The sequence below is a fragment of the Neofelis nebulosa genome, chromosome 15 (genome assembly GCF_028018385.1).
Source record: "Neofelis nebulosa isolate mNeoNeb1 chromosome 15, mNeoNeb1.pri, whole genome shotgun sequence".
NCBI classification, from domain to species: Eukaryota; Metazoa; Chordata; class Mammalia; order Carnivora; family Felidae; genus Neofelis; species Neofelis nebulosa.
The window spans coordinates 31,067,008-31,088,170 of NC_080796.1; the positions used below are offsets into that span (position 1 = coordinate 31,067,008).

The 21,163-nt window shown below is 50.1% G+C and overlaps 1 protein-coding gene across 1 annotated transcript in view; it reads left to right on the forward strand.

Moving 5' to 3' along the window:
* The window catches only part of NCF2 (neutrophil cytosolic factor 2), a 33,123-nt gene that overhangs the window by 1,423 nt on the left and 10,537 nt on the right, over positions 1-21,163 (forward strand). Inside the window, exons 2-10 of the mRNA XM_058700959.1 lie at positions 932-1,014; positions 8,539-8,647; positions 13,232-13,366; positions 14,252-14,359; positions 16,131-16,190; positions 17,594-17,637; positions 19,158-19,299; positions 19,522-19,590; positions 20,579-20,654. Coding sequence (XP_058556942.1) covers positions 932-1,014; positions 8,539-8,647; positions 13,232-13,366; positions 14,252-14,359; positions 16,131-16,190; positions 17,594-17,637; positions 19,158-19,299; positions 19,522-19,590; positions 20,579-20,654 — 826 coding nt within the window. The remainder of the gene's footprint in view (positions 1-931; positions 1,015-8,538; positions 8,648-13,231; positions 13,367-14,251; positions 14,360-16,130; positions 16,191-17,593; positions 17,638-19,157; positions 19,300-19,521; positions 19,591-20,578; positions 20,655-21,163) is intronic.

The window sequence follows — 21,163 nt, forward strand, 5'->3', positions numbered from 1 at the left end:
ATGTCAGGCCTAAGAGGGGCAGATGGGAGCAGAGGTGAGGACCTCACATCTGGCCAGGGGAGGATCTCAGTCCCCACCTCCTCTCAGAGGCTGAGTGAACAGCACCCCAGATTCCGGGGGCTGCTGGAGACAAAGAGCACATTGTCGGGGGAGAGGCTGGCTGAGCACAGCAGCCAGTCTGGGCACAGCTATGCCAGCGGGGTCTGTTTGCTCCCGCCTCAGCAGAGGGGCTCCTTGGTGAGGCTGCGCAGGGGTCGCCGGTCACCTCCCTGCTGGCTCACTGCTGGGCCTTCCTCTCGCTGCATAGATGCGTCCTCCAGTTCTTCAGCTTCTGGGCCCCTCATTCTCCGTGCCTTTACTTGGTTTCCTGCTTCCGTCCTTACTACTGGCATTTTACATGCATTCTTGTTATTATTTTGATTTCATAATTTTTATTTACTAAATAAGTATAATACTATATATATATAATACCATTTTAATTGTTTTCATATCTAATTGTCAGTAATCTTGATATTCAGTCAGTAATCTTGAAATTCAGATACTAGCATCTCCTTTTAAAAATTTTTTTGACGTTTTTTAATTTTATTTTTGGGAGAGAGAGATTGACAGAGCATGAGCCGGGGAGGGGCAGAGGGAGAGAGGGAGACACAGAATCCGAAGCAGGCTCCAGGCTCTGAGCTGTCAGCACAGAGCCTGACATGGGGCTCGAATTCACGACCGCAAGATCACGACCTGACCCGAAGTGGGAGGCTTAACCAACTGAGCCACCCAGGTGCCCCTAACATCTCCATTTTACAGAGGTATCTGACCTCTTGTCACCTTCAAGATCCGGACCATTCTCATGACCCTTCTTGCCTCTCCCTTTGGGCTCATCTCACATTCCTCACCGCCTGAGTCCTTGGCCACCTACAGATCCTTTCTCTCTCCACAGGCCTTCACCAGAAGCATTAACCGAGACAAGCACTTGGCAGTGGCCTACTTCCAAAGAGGGATGCTCTATTACCGGATAGAGAAGTAAGTGGTTTGTGTTGCACAAGCTGGGGAAGTTTGCAGAGAAGCCCAGACAGGGTCTTGGTGCCGCTGGGCTTGGTGTTTGTGAAGTATCTTTCCAGTTTCTGTTGGGAAGTGTGACTGGAACTTCTCTGGCTGTTATGCAAAAGTCAGCATGAGGTAGAAGCCCTCCCCAAGGAAAGAGGGAGGGAACACAAGCCTGCCTCCCAGTTATAAATCTGCTGTGTCTTAGCGCACAACGAGCCTACGTAACGTAGGCCTTCCATTCAGCGGGTGTGATGCCCCGCCAGCATCCCTGATGGGTCATAGCTTGGGCAGTGCTGGTGGCAAATATTTTGGCCATCAAGGGAATACCCGTGATGGTCTACTACTAGGAGGAGGTATTGAGTTATCACACAATGAGGATTACCATGAGACCACATCAAGGCCCTCCTGCATTTCCACAGAATGTGTTTACAAAAGCCTGGTTTAATCCATTCAATGAAATACAGTTTGGCCCCCAAAATGACAATGCAAACTATTAACATATGTATAAGGATATACTAATACAGATAAATAAGTAGCTTATATATTAATATGGGGAAAAGTTCACAGTAGACGTTAAATTTTAAAACACAGAGTTCAATATGTATAACACAATTCCATTTCTGTTTCACAGAATGGTCTGGAAGGCCATAGGCCAAAACATTGGCAGGAGTTCTTTCTGGGTTGGTGACATTTTAGGGATTTCTATTGTCTTCTATCAGCCTATCTGTATTTCTCCTATGTTTACAGTCAACACAAAATCATTAGTAAAACACTACATAAATGCAAAATGAAAGCTAATCTCAATTCCCACTCCTCACCTCCCAATACCCCCAAAACAGACATACGAATAGCAAAGGAAAAACATCCTAAGCATCAATTTAAAATGTCTTAGGGGATGGCAAACCTCCCTTTGTAGACATTGTTCTATTAATGGGCACAAGTTCTAGGGAAGGAGAGTTTGGCTCAGCCTAAGGAAGAACTTTCAAACAGTGAAAATGGTGAGGTCATGGTGTGGGTGGTGTGGTGTGGGTGTGTGTGTGTGGGTGTGAGAGAGAGAGAGAGAGAGAATGCTCAGCAGGTGAGGCAGGACAATGGGGAAATAGCAGAGAACATCCAGGTATGGGGAACGGCTGGGCTCTCATCCTGGGCAATCTTGAAAGGCTTGGATCGTAGGATCTATCAGAAACAGAGCCTAGAAAGCTGCTGTGCTCAGCTGTTGCTAGGGGCAACCATTAGAGGCTCAGAGGACTTCCAAGATGTAGATAAAATTACCTGAATGAGGAAGGGCTGGAGTGAAGTCTTCCCGGAAGAAAAACCACAGACACAGAGGCTATCTAGGGAGAGAAAGCCTAGGATTGAAGGAAGACATATACAAGCATTTAGCTTTTGGTGGCGTCCTGCCTCTGTCTCCCTTCTTATTCTCTCTCCTTATTCTCCTTGTCCCCCCACTCCCTCATCCCTATGTTCTCCAGATGGATGGAATGAGCAGGGAGGCTTGAGCACAAATCCTCCAGTTAGTCTGAAATCTCAAAAGACGAACTCTAAGGCCATCCTTTAATTAGCTCTAACAGCCATTAATGAGGGGAGACAACTGGCAATGAGGGAAGGCTCCCAGAAGAAATTTCTACACAAAAATACCCAGAAGTCCCAGAAAGGCTTGGATTTTGAGGGAAGCAGAGATCTTAGAAAGATATAGGAATGAGACCTAGGATTCAATTAGTCTGTGATTGATAATAGTTAAATCTGAGAGAAAAAAAGTCTACCAAACTTTATCTTCAATTCAGCGACTATCTACTGAGGAAATAATATAAATAAGCCACTATTCTGGACTTCTGAGCTGTCTCTTCTGCTCGATCTATAGGCATTAGTGTCCCCACCTCCCAAGGCTCTGCCCTTGACACTTTCCCTTCTTATCACAATAGATAGCACAAGTGCTATCTTTCCAGAAAAGCACACACAAGCACATACATAGTTCTACATACAATCTCAGGGGGTTCTGTGTCCCCTAAAAATCTGTACATGAACCGTTAGGAATCTCACCCTTTCCCACAGCATTGACCTCCACTTGTAGCCAGCCAGCTGCTAAATCTCTACCTGGGATCAACCCAGCATGTCTCTTTTCCCAAACCTTGTCAAGTTGACCTCTCAAATATCTCTTAAACCCACCCATTTTTCTCCATCAGCTTTAGACCCTCATTTTCACCAGAACTGTTGCAATCACTTCCAAACTGGTTTCTCATCCCTTGGTCTTGTCTTACTTATTCCAGAGTGATCTTTAAAAAATAAATGTGATCGGCTTAAGAACTTCCAGCAGGGGGCAACTAGGTGGCTCAGTTAGTTGAGTGTCTATGACTCTTGGTTTGGGCTCACGTCATGATCCCAGGGTCAGGGTCATGAGATCAAGCGCTGCGTCAGGTTCCACGCAGAGCATGGTCTGCTTAAGATTCTCTCTCTCTCCCTCTGCCCCTCGCCTGTGTGCACACGTGCTCGCTCTCTATCAATAATTTAAAAAAACACTTCCAGTGGATTCTAGTACTAAAGGATAAAGTTCCTTGGCCTGCTTCTATGTGGTCCCGCAGCTGCCCACCCACTCACTCACCCTGCAAGCATTCTCCCGAGTCTGCTCGACCACTACGGCAGTAACCACTCTCTTCTGTGCCTTTTCTTTTTTTCTTTCTTTCTTTTCTTTCTTCCTTTTTTTTTTTTTTTTTACCTTTTTTAAAGTTTATTTATTTTTTGAGAGAGAGAGAGAGAGTAGGGTGGGAGAGAGAATCCCAGGCAGGCTCCCCACTGTCAACATAGAGCCTGATGCAGAGCTCAGACCCACAAACTGTAAGATCATGACCTGAGCTGAAACCAAGAGTTGGATGCTTAAACTAGTGAGCCACCCAGGTGCCCCTCTTCTGTGCCTTTTAAAATAACATCTGTGGGGGTACCGACTCTTGGTTTTGGCTCAGGTCACAATCCTGAGGTTTGTGGGTTCGAGCCCCACATTGGCCTCTGTGCTGAGAGTGCAGAGCCTGCTTAGGATTCTCTCTCTCTCCCTCTGTCTGCCCCTCCCCTGCTCACTCTCCCTCTCTCTCTCTGAAAATAAATAAATTTTTAAAAAAAGAAGAAGAAAATAACATCGGTGACAGATATTGGCTTATATATTTATCTCCTTCACTACTCTTTGAGTTTCTCAAGAGAAATCTTTAGTTATTCACTCTTGTATTCCCGTGTCTAATATAGTAGTTAATAAATGTTTATGGAATTAATTAAAAGCAAGCAAAATATACCCTCTGCTTTAAGGAACTTAAAAATTAAAAGGGAGAAAGAGGTCACGAACACTAATACCTATAACACAAGGCAGAAAGGGGAAAGTGCTAGAAGAGATTATGTTGAAATGAGTGCCATGGCACATGAAAAGATGCTCAACATCGCTCCTCATCAGGGAAATGCAAATCAAAACCACACTCAGATATCACCTCATGCCAGTCAGAGTGGCCAAAATGAACAAATCAGGAGACTATAGATGCTGGAGAGGATGTGGAGAAACGGGAACCCTCTTGCACTGTTGGTGGGAATGCAAACTGGTGCAGCCACTCTGGAAAACAGTGTGGAGGTTCCTCAAAAAATTAAAAATAGACCTACCCTATGACCCAGCAGTAGCACTGCTAGGAATTTACCCAAGGGATACAGGAGTACTGATGCATAGGGGCACTTGTACCCCAATGTTTCTAGCAGCACTCTCAACAATAGCCAAATTATGGAAAGAGCCTAAATGTCCATCGACTGATGAATGGATAAAGAAATTGTGGTTTATATACACGATGGAATACTACGTGGCAATGAGAAAGAATGAAATATGGCCTTTTGTAGCAACGTGGATGGAACTGGAGAGTGTGATGCTAAGTGAAATAAGCCATACAGAGAAAGACAGATACCAAAATGTTTGACTCTTATGTGGATCCTGAGAAACTTAACAGAAACCCATGGGGGAGGGGAAGGAAAAAAAAGAAAAAGAGGTTAGAGGGGGAGAGAGCCAAAGCATAAAAGACTCTTAAAAACTGAGAACACACTGAGGGTTGATGGGGGGTGGGAGGGAGGGGAGGGTGGGTGATGGGTATTGAGGAGGGCACCTTTTGGGATGAGCACTGGGTGTTGTATAGAAACCAATTTGACAATGAATTTCATATATTAAAAAAAAAAATGAAATGAGTGCCATGGGGTCCAGGAAAATGACTTCTTAATGAGTAGGTTAGGAATTCTTCCAGATTACAATGGGACTTGTGTAGGGTGACAATGTTATGCGTGCTTCTTTCTCTCCGTTTCCCCCACTTTTACGTGTTGTTGCATGGCTCTCCCATCATTATGAAATTGCAGAGAACGAAGTTTGAGTGCGTGTCCGAGAAGGCAGGCGGTGCCTCAGTGCTGACCAGGACCTTGTCCGACCCAGCCTTCTCCTTTGGAAGGGGAAGGAGCTCTAAGTTGCAGTTCAGGCCCTGAGCCTTATGAATCTTAGGGCTGTGATAGGAACGGCGAACAATTTAGACGGAGCTGGCCCACAGACGCAGCACAACAGAGCCTCCCCCTGCATGGAGGTGTCTCACATTTTGACTTCAGCTTGCTAGAATTCTTCAGCATCCTGGATACAAGTGCAGGAGCTGCAGGATCCTGGGCTGCCTGGGCAGTGGTGGCACAGGAACAATCAGGAATGTCAGTGGTCCCTGAGAAACCTTTACGGGGAGTACTACAAAAATGAGGATTGTAAACCCTCTCGGGCTCAGAGCTGGTGAAAAGCCACGCGAGGTTGCTGCTGTGCTGGTGAGCCCTCCCTGGGTGGGGATGGGGGCTCTGGGTCCAGGGCAGCCCGGGAGAGCATCTCTGGATGGGTGTGGAGAAAGCCCTCCCGCCTGGCCCAGCAGAACCCGCAGGAAGCTGCCAGCACCCTGGCCTCCTAGGGGACGCTGTGGGTGCAGCAGGCAGTTAGGGTGATGCTTTGAAACCAGACATTTTTAGCCCAAAGTGAGCACTTTGAGTAATCTGTCAGCTCTTTCTTTCTCCCTCCCACCGGGACCTGGATCTTTAGAAACTCTCGGACTGGATGGGAGAATTCTGAGGGTCGTGTGGAGCTCGTTCACTACCAGGTAGACACAGGCAGTGTTACGTCACAGCTGAAACCCACCTGCGCGGCCAGCTGGCCAGGGAGGAAGGCACAGGTGCAGGTGAACGCTGGCAGCGCTCCAAGCATGCCTTCTGGGGCCCTTCCGCTACCTCACACACAGGCGCCTGGCAGGGTGCAAAGTGCATGTGCCCAAGGACCAGGACACCTGCGTTTCCGCCTGCCCTTCTTCTGGGCTCCGTGAATCCGAGCCGGTCACCCAGTCTCCCAGCTTAGAAAGAAGAAACAGGGATGCCTGCTCCCTCCCCCTTCTCCGCAACGTCTCCAAGAACATAGAAACGACCTGACGTGCTTCCTGCTTCTGAAGGAGTGGCTGTGCGCTTTTAACGGGTTTTACCATCATCTGTGTGAACACAGCAAGGATGTGAGAGAGAAAGCCATTCTCCTGGCTCAGATGCAGCCTTTCTTCCATTACTCCTATAGACGCCGCCGCTGTGGGAGTTACTTCAAAGCAAGGGTGACAGAATGTCTAGCTTCCGCCCCAACCACCCGGGGCTCACGCAGCTTAGGCCTGTCAGGCCAGCCCGTCCTCCTGGTCAGCCCTGAAGCCCACTGAGGTCACGGTTCCAGCTGCTACAGCCGTGGGGTTTTACCTCCGGATAATACCTCATTCGCCGTACCGTGTTCAGCACATAATAATGGATGGGTGTATGAATTTAATTGCCAGAATTTTAGAGCTAAAATAATTAATAATAATAGCAGTAAACCTGCTGTGTGTGCCAAGCATGATCCTGAGCACATCTCACTTTGTTCCCACAACAACCCTGGGAGGCACATGCTACAATTATTCTCTGTGAAGAGGAGCAAACAGACTCAGACAAATTCAACAACTTTCTCTCCATCACCAGATCATAAGCGGCAGAGCTAGGACTCAGGTCCAAGTGGTTTTGACTCCAGAAATTAGATCTTGGACCACATCCTAGGAACTTCCTCCTATTATATGCTCCTCGAATACAATATGCTCCTATACATAATACACTCATGTTATTTTTAAGTATTTAAAAAAATTTTTTAAGTTCATTCATTTATTTTGAGAGAGAGAGAGAGAGAGAAAGCACAAGAGGGGGAGGGGCAGAGAGAGAGGGGGAGAGAGAAAATGCCAAGCAGGCTCTGAGTATGGAGCCTGATGCGGGGCTCAAACCCATAAACCGTGAGATCTTGACCTGAGCTGAAGTCAGAGGCTTAACAGACTAAGCCACCCAGGTACCCCTATGCTCGTATTATTGGTGCAGAACCTGAGACCAGGGAAGTACTTTGCCAAGGTCTCCCGGTTAATAGCAGAACTGATGGGCCTGGTCCTGCTCTCGTGGCCCCTGTCCTGGGGTGCCTGCCCTACACCACGCGACCAGCCCGTGACCTGATTCCAGGCTTGCCTCCAAGGGCAGCTGCTCACGGCAGCTCCAGGTCAGAGAGTGGCCTCGGCACTGTTGTTTCTGTTGCCCGCAACCAGCCAGGGAAATTTGTTCCTGCCAGGCCAGGGCGCTAGGGAGGTGGAGACGGCTTGATTTTCGTGCCTCCCACCCCCTGCCGCCCAGCAAGGGCTGCCTCTCACTGGGGCCTCTGGGGAGGTCAGGGGCAGGCCAAGGAGACCTGGTCTGGGTCCTGCCCACATTGAGGAAGGCACTGTTGATGTGGTCAGCCCCGTTCTCTGTCGCAAATCCAGCGACAGCAGCCCCGTACACCTTGAGCCAGTGAGCACGGTGCCAATGCAACAAAGCCAAAGGGCAGTGCCAGGAGTAGCATTAGAAAAGCCATCTGGCTTAATTGGTGGTTTCTTTCTTCTGTTTTCCAAAGTGTGTGGGGAGGGCAGCGGCCGGGGGAGACTAAGAAGGCCGCAAAACCAAGAGCTAAGTTGGACTCCAAAGAAGCTGAAGGAGAAAGCTCCGGGAAGGAGGGTGATGTCGTGGGCGGTGGAAGGGGTCCCGGGAGCTGTGCCCGGCCTGACGGTGGGGAGCGGGGAGGGAGCAGTGCTCCAAATCAGCTCCGGAGACTCAGGGGTGGCGAGGGTGAGGGCTCCGCTGTGACAAGCCGCTTGTCAGGAAGGTGGGAGTTGAATGCAGTTAACAGAGAAGAAAATCCCTGTGGCTTCCTGAGACTGTGGATTGGGGGAGGGGACAGGGGTGCTGGCATGCACACGCCACGGGGCGCCACTCACACTGAGCACTAGGAGATACTGGGGCTCGGGCTTGGCAAAGAACTAGAGCAGGCCAAAAGGGACCAGCAAGCCTTTTTGTCCCAGTGAGATGGGTCAGGAAAGGGAGGATGCAGACACCCATCCTGTCCCACATTTGCTCCTCTGTGCCCTGGACTGTGTTTCCTCTCTCTCTGTCCTGCAGATATGATTCAGCTATCAAAGACCTTAAAGAAGCCTTGACTCAGCTTCGAGGGAATCAGCTGATAGACTACAAGATTCTGGGGCTGCAGTTCAAGCTGTTTGCCTGTGAGGTAAGGAGGAAGGGCCCAGCCTGGGCAGGAGTGCACGGTGGCTGAGGGACAGCAGACAGTTCTGATGCACAGCGATCTGCTGAAACCCCTGGGGGCTTGGAAAAGCCTCCTGTGCCTCAGGGACTCCGATTTCCCCTTAAGAAAAGACCCGCATTGGGGCATCTGGGGTGCTCAGTGGGTTAAGTGTCTGACTTCAGCTCAGGTCATGATCTCATGGTTTGCAGGTTTGAGCCCCCGAGCCGGGCTCTGTGCTGACAGCTCAGAGCCCGGAGCCTGCTTCGGATTCTGTGTCTCCCTCTCTCTCTGCCCCTCCCCACTCACACTCTGGTCTCTCTCTCAAAAATAAGATAAACATTAAAAAAAAAAACAAGTAGAAGAAGAAAGAGAGAAAAGCCTCGGATTGATACCGTCAGGCTCATCCTGGAGTCTCCGGTTATTGAAGCATGCATTTTCTTAACGAGGCTCAAAGGACTGTGCAGAAATGAGCCTGCTGGGCTCTCTGAAGGGAGGCTGGACCCGAGTGTGCTGGCCTGTGAAAGTATTCATAATAATTTTCATAATTCAGGTTGACAAGCTATTTGCTTAACATTATACTAACAAATCCAAAATCATGGGTTTGCTATCCACGCAGGACCTGCCGTAACCTTGCTCCGTTCAAGTTACAGACCACACTCTTTGCTATTAATGGTTCAGGCCTCATGTACTTGGTCGATACCCAGAGAAAGAGTGAGGATAATTTGGCACAAATCTGTCCTCCCTAGTTCAAAGAACAGCTCAAAGCACAAATTGAGGGAAGGTTTCCATACAAGGAGAACTTATTTTCTGTGTTACCAGAAGGGAGAAACATCACTGGCTCTGACTCCACAGCCTCGTGTGCTTTCTCCAACCAACCCTCCCCACCCCCCTCCTAGACTCCAAATACACAGCACCAGCTTTAAAACCTAAAATCCCTGCACTTATCAGATCTTTATTTAGAAGAATTGCTGATAAAAAAATCCCCTTGCTTTAGTCTCTTAGGCAGGAGAAGCCAAGCGTTCTCAGGGTTGCTCGGGGCTAATAATAGAGGCCACAGCTGCCCAGGCCCCTGGGGACATGTGCCCCCATCCTGCCCCGCAGCAGGCTAACAGCTTCTCATAGTCTCAGAAAACGAGGCTTTGGAAATTTCAGAGAACTGGTTCGAATTCGGCCAGCTTCTGGAGTCAGGTTTCTGAACCAGGCCACTACTGATGCCTTGGGGCAGGTACTGCTTTGTTGTAGGGGACTGTCCTGGGCACTGGGGTTGGTTTAGCAGTACACTAGCCTCTAGCCATCAGATCCCAGTAGCCCCACCCCTCCCGGCCACAGGACAACCTAAAATATCTCTAGACATTTCTAATCACCACCACCCCCCCCAAACCCCTGCCCAGGGAGAACCACTTGTACAGATTAAACGGTTGGAAGACCAAGTGGCTCTAGAAAAAGGGATCATAAAACATTGGCATCAAAGCAGAATTCTATGGGAGGAATGTTCCCCTGTAATTGGAGCTGAAATGACCAAGGGGCAGGAAATACTGGCTGTGGGGGCCTCTTTGCAGGTGAAGCTGGAGTTTTCAGGGTCTAAGGCCCTTATTTATGCCACAGGGGACCGTCCCGTCATTTTCCTACCTATAAGGCCACCCCTTCTCTTCCCACCAGGGTAGAATCCTGGCTTCTGCAAAATCACACCATTCTTTTTGAAGAGTCTCAGGTTTTTCCAGTCATGGAGTGACAAAAACCTGTTGTGGGAAAAGGTCTTAAGAAGAAGGTCGAAGAAAGCCAAATAGGAATTTTTAAGCAGACTTGAGTTCTCCTTTCTTCCTGCGCACATGGCCAGCACTGGGCTGGGCCAATCGAGCGTGCATGAAGGCAACAGTTCATGGAGGCTGAGAAATGGCCTGGGAAGGGAATCTAAATCTTTGCTTCTGGGCTTATTCCTGGTCCCATCACCCCGCACCAGCCACTAACTCCATGGAAACACAATCCTGCCACCCGTCTGTACTTGCCTTGATAAACTGTTCTTTTTATCTGGATGAGGCCCTGCACCAAATTGGGGATGTGGGTGGCAGACTGTTACAGAGAGGAAGTACATTGGTTATCCATTGATGAATACCAAATTGCTCTGAAATGCAGTGGCTTGAAACAATACCATTTATTATCTCTCAATTTCTGGGGTTAGGAATCCAAGAGTGGTGTAGCTGGATGGTTCTGGCTCAGAGGCTCTCAAGAGGTTGCAGTCAAGATGTTGGCTAACACTACCATCATCTGAAAGCTTGACTGGGTCCCAAGGGTCTACTTTCTAAGCTGATTTATGTGTCTAGCAAGTTAGTGTTACTTGTCGGTAGGAGGCCTCAGGTCTTTGCTCATGAAACTCTCCATCACACTGTCTGAGTCTTGTCAGAACATGGCAGCTGGCTTCCCCCAGAGAAAGAAGTGATCCGAGAGAAATTAATATGGAGGGTCAATGTCTTTTACAACATAGCTTCAAATGCCACACCCCCTCGTTTCCATACTATCCTATTGGCTATACACGTCAGCTACATTGGTTGTGGGAGGAAACAAGAGGGTGAGGGCCAAGAAGTGAGAATCACTGGGGGCCATCTTGGAAGCTGGCTACCATTAAAAGCAAAGACTTTGGAATCAGGTAGATAGGGATCAAATCCCAGCCCAACACTTACTCATTGTACAATTTTAGGTTAAGTTATATGTCATTTCTGAGCCTCAGGCTCCTTATCATCTGTAAAGAAGGACTGAGTACTTACCTCATCCACATTCATTAATAAACCCGTGTATTTTTGTATACATTTCTAGTGCCTGCTAGTGTTGGGCATAGAGGTCCAGTGGTCCACAAGACAAGGTGTTAGCACCCAGGAGCTCATGGTCATGTGTAATCTGAGGTGGTGAGGTCGGGACAAGAGAATTGCAGTGGAAAAACTATGGACGCACAGAAGTGAGGCCACAGCTCATATGGTGGTTTGTGTGGCTTAGAGATAATGTAGACAAAAAGGCCCACAATGGGTGGTCAGTAGGTGGCATCAGTGATGATGATGATGATGGCAAGGAGAATGACAGTGACACTGCCTCCAACAGGCAGCACCGATTTCCAGGAGCACAAAGTCCTTCCTAGTTTTAGCCTCTGATTATAAACACAAAGAATCCCCAGATGGCATCAGTCTGCAAAACTCAGCCCTGTGGTCTTCCCCTAAAGCATGCAGGCATTGTTACTTTCCCTGAGAAGGCAGGCAGGACTTGGGGGGATGAAAGCCCTCCTTTGCTCAGCCTTCCATCAAGCCCCAACATAGCATAGCAAACAGTAGTCATAGTAGGAGTAAATGTTTGTCAAATACCCACCATGCGCCAAGCAATTGCAGCAGCGCTTTCTATGAATTATTCATTTATTTCTTACAACAGTCTGGAAGCAGCCACAGTCACTGTCACCATTTTACAGTGAAGCTGAGGCCACATACCAGAAACAGCCCTGGGGTACCTGTGCCCTTAACCCCTGCACCTCACTGCCTCTACATGTTAGAGAAGGCCAGCCAACGCCTCTCTACTAGGCCTCAGTTGACCAACCGTACCTCTGCTCTGAGGCTCTGGCAAACCACCTCCACCCCACCCGGGGCATCAGGCTGTGACTCTTATAACTGACATCTGAACAAAGCTCCTGGCTGCTCAGCTCATTCTCCACACCTGGTGTCGGGTACCGTAAGACCTTGCTGCACCGTCCTGAAAATGAAGGAAAGTTAACCCGCTTTATTAGTTGCCATCTTGATCTTCTTCCGCTCCCTGTTGCTTTTCCAACTTTGCTTGAGGGTTTTTTCCCTTCATTCGTCAAGTGGTTGTGTTACCTTGCTGATGCATCCAAAAAAGATTCGATCGTGTGCGTAAGTTGAAGGCATAATAATAAAACAAACACTCTTGAACCTACCACCCAACTCAAGACCTGGGAAATCATGATTATTGGTGAATGTGTTGTTCCCGCTTGTCCCCAGTAAAGCGCTGCCTGGGGTTTGTGCTGGGTCTCTTTCCAGCTCTACTGCACTTTTGTCCATGGAGTTTCCTCCTGCCCCGATGACTATACCACAGTCTTGTTCTGTTTCAGGCAGGGTTCTGCTGGTGCCGGTGCAGGATGATGCATCTGGAACCTTCTCTCTCCCCACCCTGCACCTGTTCAGCCTTTTAGCCTAGGCTCAGAGGCAGGAGGAGCTGGACTGGGAGGCCACAGGCATGGATTTTATTCCCCACTCTTCAAAGGGCCTTGAGCACATCACTCTTCTCGCTACTAAAGCAACACCATAGTTTTTGTTCCCTCCTGACCTATTTGATTGTTGAAAGAACAATGCACATGATGTTGGATTTATGCATTAAGTGATGTTTTCTTAATACCGTCCTTGGACCGGGCATGACTTGGTAACAAGATTGATCGTGTTATACTTTAGATATTCCCAGGAAAGCTGAGAAAGGGAGGCATGCCTCCAGGCAACATTCCAGAAGCTACAGGCAAACTCTTCCCTGGTGCCTAGATTTGGAGCAGCCTCAAGTTTTGTGTTATGGTCTGTGCTTTTCTAGGTGTTATATAATGTTGCTTTCATGTATGCCAAGAAGGAGGAGTGGAAAAAGGCTGAGGAACATTTAGCTTTGGCCATGAGCATGAAGTCTGAGCCGAGACATTCTAAAATTGACAAAGCCATGGAATGTGTTTGGGTAAGTATATGGATGATGCGGGATGGCAAGAGGATTTTCACTGGATTTGTATTTGTTTCAGTGGACACGTGGATTGAGGAACCATAGACGTGGTGCTTTTACCTTCTCTGAGCTCGGGGTTACACTGATCTTGGGGTACAATTCCATGTAGGATCTTGAACCTGGCAGCAAGCACTGAGGAGCTGAGGCTTGAAGCTGGGGATGGCAGAGCCCTGCCTCCAGCCACCCTCTGGGGGTGTGGGGCTCTGGGGTGGCACCGGGGGGACTGGGGACTGGAGGCTGGATCCGAGTGCAGGAGGCCAGAGGCTGTGCTCACCTCTGAGTCCTCACAGCCAGGCACACAATGGCCCTCAAAAAAACGCATTGATTCTGTGAACAAATAGTGAAAATGACCCATGGTTTGTCAGAGCACATTGGGATAAAACAAGTTTTAAACCAGATTTTTAAAAAACATCAAGGAGAAGGGGGCTCGAGTCAGTCTTTCTATGCCTGTCCAGGTCAGCAGCCACCAGTCCCAAGGGAGGCCTGTCATGGGCCTTGCTTGAGCCCTGGGCCACCTTGTGGTTGTGGCGTCCCCTGTGCTCAGTGACAGCCCCACCCGAGCCACAGAGAGTGGGAGAGGGGCAGCCCCCTAGGGAAAAAGCGTGCTGAGCAGATAACACAGCCAGATGTCCACACAGCCTCTCAGGGTAAGGCAATATAGAAACCAACTGTTCCTACCTTAGATACTCCGAAATAATAACAAGTTCAGTCTTGACACATTAAAAAAAAAATACTTCTGTGAGGTTATCTCAGTGAATCTTTGCGTCTGTTCAGTGAGGGAGGCAGGACAAGCATCATTATCCCTGTTTCCCAGATAAGGAAATACCGTGCTGTGTGTTCTAGAAACAGAAGCTGTATGAGCCTGTGGTGATCCCTGTGGGCAGGCTGTTTCGACCAAACGAGAGGCAAGTGGCTCAGCTGGCCAAGAAGGATTACCTCGGCAAGGCGACAGTAAGTAGGCTCACTCAGCTTCCCCTGGGTCTTCTATGGGATGGGCCATGCATGGACCAGGGTGGGACAGACTCCTGGGACGAGGGCACCCCCTTGGTGCTCTCCGCGGCCAGCAGGCAGCTAGAGACTGCTTCCGGTGTGGAGGTCTTGCAGAAAGGTGAGCAAACGTTTCTAGCTTCTTGTCCGCAAGCTCCTCTCATCCTGCCCTTCCAGCCTGACCCTGGGTGGGAGCCACAGGCTTAGTCACAGTGTGTGCGGCTTGGGGGCTGAGCCAGTGGAAAGAAAACATAGCTATGAGGCCCTCAGTCAATGTGGAGGGAACATGTTAGTGAAACGGACCAGCATGGCATCCTCTTGGCTTGGTGCTCTTGATATCCCCACTTCTACAGGTCTATGGTTATGCTCCTTTGTAAACTGGGCTCCTTTAAATCCAGGTCTTTAACATTTATTTGTTTTTGGGACAGAGAGAGACAGAGCATGAACGGGGGAGGGGCAGAGAGAGAGGGAGACACAGAATCGGAAGCAGGCTCCAGGCTCTGAGCCATCAGCCCAGAGCCCGACGCGGGGCTCGAACTCACGGACCGCGAGATCGTGACCTGAGCTGAAGTCGGACGCTTAACCGACTGAGCCACCCAGGCGCCCCTAAATCCAGGTCTTAAATCCTCTCAGAAATGAGCCTGAGTGAGCCAGCAGTACCCTTCCAGACCTGTACTTGGCTTTGACTTATCTGTAGGGCTAACGCTGCCCGACTGGGTAGCTGGTTCTGGCAGAGCAGCAGAGCTCAGGAGCTCCTGGGTCAGTGGAACCACCCCTCAGCCCATCAGTGGATGAATGCATAGGCAACATGTGATGTAGATATACAATGGAATAGCCATAGAAAGGAATGAAGTACAGATATAAGTCATAGCATGGGTGAAACTTGAAAACATCACGCTATGTGAAAGAAACCAGACACAAAAGCCACATGTTGCGTAATTACCTTTATATGAACCATCTAGAATGGGTAAACGTACACAAATAGAAAGCAATTTGGTGATTGCCAGGTGCTAGCTAGAGAGGGATGTGCACTAACCACTTTGTGGGTGTGGCATTTTTTGGGGGGTGAGGAAAATGACTGGGAACTAGGTAGAGGTGGTGGCTGTATAGGATTGTGAGTGTCCTAAATGCTACTGCATTGTCCACTTTAAAATGGTTCATTTTAGGGGCACCCGGGTGGCTCAGTTAGTTGAGTGTCCGACTCTGGCTCAGGTCATGATCTCACAGTTCACAAGTTCAAGTCCCGCATTGGGCTCTGTGCTGACAGCTCAGAGCCTGGAGCCTGCTTCAGATTCTGTCTGTCTGTCTGTCTGTCTCTCTGCCCCCTCCCCCGCCTTGTTTGTGCTCTGTCTCTCTCTCTCTCTCTCTCTCTCTCTCTGTCTCTCTGTCAAAAATAAATAAACATTAACAAAATGATAAATAAATAAATAAATAAATAAATAATAAAATAAATGGTCAATTTTATATTATGTGAATTTCACCTCGATTAAAAAAAAGAGAGAGCTAGAGTGAGAGCCTGTTGGGTTAGCAGGGCTGGGAAGGCACTAGTTACTTCAGTTTCTGGAACTTCTCACTCAGAGGGTCAACAATCCAACCCTTAGCCACTATCCACTCTGGGACCAGGCTCCAGTGAGAATGGACCCAGGGTGCGAGAAAGGAGGGATCTCGGGGAAAACCATGCGGCATGGGGAGACAGTGCTGGCAGGGCCCTTACACCTTCCTCCCTCGATTGCAGGTGGTGGCATCTGTGGTGGATCAAGACAGTTTCTCGGGGTTTGCCCCTCTGCAGCCACAGGTGAGGCAGCCCTGTCCTTCTCCCTGGATCCAGGTCTCCAGGACTCTCTGGAAACATCCAGCTGGGGACAGTATTTGTGCTGAACTGCCTCATGTTAAGGGCTCCTTCAACTGACCTTTCATTGCTGCTGACAGTGTCTGCCTGGCCATTCTCGGTCACAGGTTCCATGACTGTGAGGAGAATGAGGCAGTTTTAGGTTTAACCTCAAGTTCCCAGAAACCAAGCCTCCTGCTTCCCCCCAGTGCCAGTCTTCACTTCTCTGTGTTCTAAGAGAGCCTCTGTTGACAGTCTCTCCTGAGGCCTGGACTCTTCTCTCAGGAAATTGAAAGGCAGGCTATAGAAGGCTTTTTGACGATGCCTCTTCTCAGACGCAGGGCCTAGATGGGGACTCGTGGGGCCTGGGGTCTGAGGCTGTGGGCTGGTCCCGCTCCATGCATCTGCCTATGTGCAGGGGATTCCCTCAGGAATGTGATGGGTGCCAGGAGGGAGCCGTTTTTCTGACCAATCTGGGCTCAGAGAGATGGTTCTGAGCAGACTGGATGACGTAAGGAGTCTAGAAATGTGAAGGCATTTCCATCCTTGTGAAGGGAAGAAGGGAAGACAGGCTGAGGAACACCTGAGCTGTTGCACTAGACCCTGCTGGGCAGCACTAGCACAGGGAAGGGTTTCTGAGCGTGACAGCCACACTCCAGGCTTCACACACCTGGTCACTCGGATGGCAGCACCGACAGCCTCCCAGGATCAGAATGACGGCCGCTAGCCCAGGATGTGACCAACGCTGGGGCTCTGGAGGGTGAGATGAGCAAAGGAGGCTAGAGAGATTCAGGATCCTTTGATTTGTTCCTTCACAAAGAAAGCCCCTGTGGAGGCCCCCTGGGCGTCAGAGCAGCAGAGACACCACAAGGAGGAAGAAGCTGGATCAGTGGGCTCCATGGTATTCAGTGTAGAACAGGGAACACGTTGAAAGGAGATTCCTGCCTGGTCAGTGGGTTCTGAGTTGATTTTAAATACCCACAAATGTCATGTGATATAGCAGGCATTAATTATAGAACAGAGCTTTTGGAAACTTTCCTAGGAAAGGGACCGAGCTCAAGGTCAAAAGCACCCCTCGTGACGCCATGTTGCTCTGGGACAGCTAAAATTCTCCAGAAACCAGGACTGGCTCAAGAGAAATTGCTGTGCTCGTGAAACTGTACCCAGGGGCTGGGGGGAGGGGTGATTTTCCAGTGTTTAGTCAAAGTACACTGTGCCCGTTCCCTAGACAGTGTTCTGAGCCAGCTAGAAATGCATTCTTTGATTTTCTGGTGTGGAAGAAGGCTCAAATTACCATTAACGGTCTGTTCTCACCCCCACTCCTTCCCTTACTATCCTTCCCTTCTTCATTTCTCCTGAATGTTCCACAGGCAGCTGAACCTCCACCCAGACCCAAAACCCCAGAGATCTTCAGGTAAGTTAGATTTAGATCAGTGTTCAGACTATCTGAGCTCCAAGCCTGAACTGATGGCAATGAAAAGAGTGAAGAAGATGAAGCCGGGGTCAGGGTCTAAATCCTGCAGAACTTAGCCTAATACGTGGACTCTTTCTGTTTTCCGGGTTAGAACGGAGTGATGTAGGGGGAATGGGAGTCTTGGACTGTGATAGGGTTGACCACAGGGGTCTGGCTATAGCTACATGGTGTCCCTGTGCCCCCAGGTCAACATGCACAGCCACCCACATAGCGAGGGTCATTGCTGAAGGGTGGCAGTCTGTGGAACATGTCCCTCTGGGGCCAGAACACTGACCAAAGGTTGGGGAGCCATTTTGCACCGGCAGCAGCCTCCTCAGAAGAGGCGGAGGCCAGACCTTTTGGGAGTCGGGCGAGCAGAGCAGGAAGCTAGGTGGTGTGTCCTTTCCCGAGTGGGCGTTTTTCACTCCCTATGGGCATGTGGTCTCTGGAGAAGAGGAACAACTCAAGAAAAAGGAGCCATTCTTCTATAAGATGAGAAGCCAAGAATGACACAACTTACAGCTTTCTGAGGAATTTCCTCTAAGTAAGGAAGCAAGCCCGGCTCCCCTCCCCAATAAAGAACGTGTTTTTGTTGTGTTTTTTTTTTAATGAAAAAAAGTACAACAGCAACTATAAAAGTGAGGGGGCTGATGAACTCATTGCTAACTCTGCCTGCTGGAGGAGTCTATCTCCCCTACATAAATAGCCCACTGTTTGGAAGCAGGAAACAGGGCTGAGGGGAAGGGGACAGAGGGGGAGCGAGAGGGAGCCACCAGCCAGAGCAGGTACATCACACAGCTCTGAAGCCAGTCCCGATGTCACACATTCCAAAGTGGCACAGACGGCACTCCCAGGGCCTCCGAGAGCAAAGTAGGTCTTGAGGAGATGGTAAAGGGACAGTGACTTTGCCTAGCACACCACTGGGTGGTCTCGGGACACCTTTACACATTCCGCCCCCCCCCCCCCCCCCCCCCCCCCCCCCCGGAGCTGGTTTCCTGCTCTTCATTTCCTTCCGGCTTCCGGCTGTGTGCCTGGTCCGCTGGCTGTGGCTCCGGGGGACTTGGCCTCCCTCTTCCCCACCCCCCTTTCTCACCCAGCTAGCCGTCACCTGCCCTCTGACTTGTGTGCTCCCCTTGTCACACTAGCCCTGTCTACCCCAGCCCAGACCAGAGGGCTGGCCAAGCACACCCGGGAAGCTTCCTTCTCGGAAGGGAAGGGAGGGCAAGGAGAGCAATGCCTGGCTGTCTTGCGTTGTCTTTTGTCTTTCATTGCTGTCCCACTGCCTCTAGGGTTATGGAGCGGGTTCACATGCAGTTTCCTGCCTGGTCCTGCTCAGGGTCCCAGAGGCAATAGATGTGGAGCTCGAGGGTGCCTGGAGCATGTCTCCTGGCCCCATGTCCATTGTTGCTTGTCCCATAGAGCCGTGGGCGGGATGCAGTCCAGGCTGGATAGAGGACGGCATCTCACGTCTACCCCTGCAGGGCTCTGGAAGGGGAAGCCCACCGTGTGCTGTTTGGGTTTGTGCCTGAGACCGCAGAAGAGCTGCAGGTCATGCCAGGGAACATCGTTTTTGTCTTGAAGAAGGGCAATGATAACTGGGCTACGGTCATGTTCAACGGACAGGTATTCAGAGGACCCAGGGTGGTTCCTTTGGCCATGGGATCCTGGCAGCCGATGGCGGAGCTTTCTGAGGTGTCTGCTACCTCATTTGCCGACCAGCTACCTTCTTTTGCCCATATACCCATCCCTCCCCCGCATCTCTGGGCCCTGTGGTGGTATGGGTGCTATGGGTGCCGATGAGCACACCCTTTTCCCCCTTTCTGATTTTGTGATGTTGCACCACAGAAGGGGCTCGTTCCCTGCAACTACCTTGAACCACTTGAGCTGCGGATCCATGCTCAGCAGCAGCCCCAGGTAACGTAGTGCCAAGGCCAGATCTGTTTTCCACCCCCCACCCCCCCCTCCCGCCCCCGACCTCTGCCCCACGACTCACAGGCCTCTCTGTGGAGGGGGGGAAGGGCGGTGTGACAAAAGCGCTGTCCTTATTCACTCACTAGCACCGAGTCCACCTTGGGTTGGTGCCAGCGGCCCAGAGCTGGACCCTTGGGTGAAGGAAGGAAAACACCCAGATGTGCTAAGTGGAGACATCTGAGGGACCCGTTGTGCCCACCCACCTCTCTCCTCCTGGTCACGGGTGACTTGGGACCCAAAGCCTATAGTATATGAAGGTTAGGTCTTCCCGGAAAAGTTCTCTTCACCTGGAGGAACAGTCAATGCGTTGGCTGGGGAAATCCCATTAAACAAGAGAAATCTGTTTTAGAGCATGACCTACCTCATGGCATCAGAGATTGGGCCTTGCCAGCTTTCCCCTTCACTCCTCAAAGGCCTGCCCTTCTGCCAGGCCTGGTGAGTGGTCTTTGCTGGGCCTACTGTGCAGATGTCTGACAGCGGGGAACCTGTCTCTCTCTAGACTGTGCAACTGATTGTCCTCTGTGGGCGTGGCCCTCCCTGGTCAGAGTTACTATGCCCGGATGGCTTGAAATGTTTTAAATGCCACACAAATGAGAAATGGACCTTCTCCTTTGAAGGAGCAAGATGTGGAGTGCGAGGGGGAGCTAACACAAGACTCGGGGGCCTCCCTCGTCTCCAGTGGATTTCCAATGTAGTTGGGCAGTGAGGGCCTCTTAGGAGGGGGTCAGGGTTCTCCTTTCTACTGTTTCCACCAGGCCAACCCTGCCTCCCCTTTAACCAGCACTTTCCTTAGTCTCCCTGACTGTTACCACCCCTCCAACTTTTAGGAAGCCATTTACATCTGGCTCCTTTCCATTTGGCCTCTCTCTGCCCCACTCCTAACTAAGAACTTTGTCTGAATGAAGGCTCTCACCCTCTCTGTCACCTCCAGGAGGAAGCCTCCCCAGATTCTGATATCCCAGCTCCTCCCAGTTCTGATGCTCCCAGAAGACCCCAGTTGCCACCAGGTTAGTGTTCTTGGAACAACATCCTTGGCCTGGGTGCAGGAATGCTCCAGACTACTTCCTGACAGAGTTGCTCTCCCAGGCTTCTGGGAGATTCTGGTTTCTTCTCCTCCCAGCATGCCACTCAGCTTATGAACACATAGCCCCAGGGGCCCTCTCTCCTGTACCACCCACCCACCCAAAACATAGCAAACAGATGTCCTAGAACACCCATGGGGCTTGGGCAAATGTAGCCCAAATGTAGCTGGTTTCTGGGGGGCAGTGGAGTGTCCAACTCAAATAGTCACCAGACTCCTCAGTCTCTCATGTCCCAAGAGAGAAGGTTGGAGTTATTACACGCATTTCCTTGGAAGGGGATGGAGAGGTTTTTTTCAAATGTCCAAGGAGGTCTATCTGGAAAAGAAACTGCTTTGCAGAGCCCTGAGGCATAGACAAAGAGCTAAGGGCAGATACGAAAGGATGTATAGAGAGTGGTGCCTGGGGAAGGAGCTTTTGGTCACTAATAGAGTTTA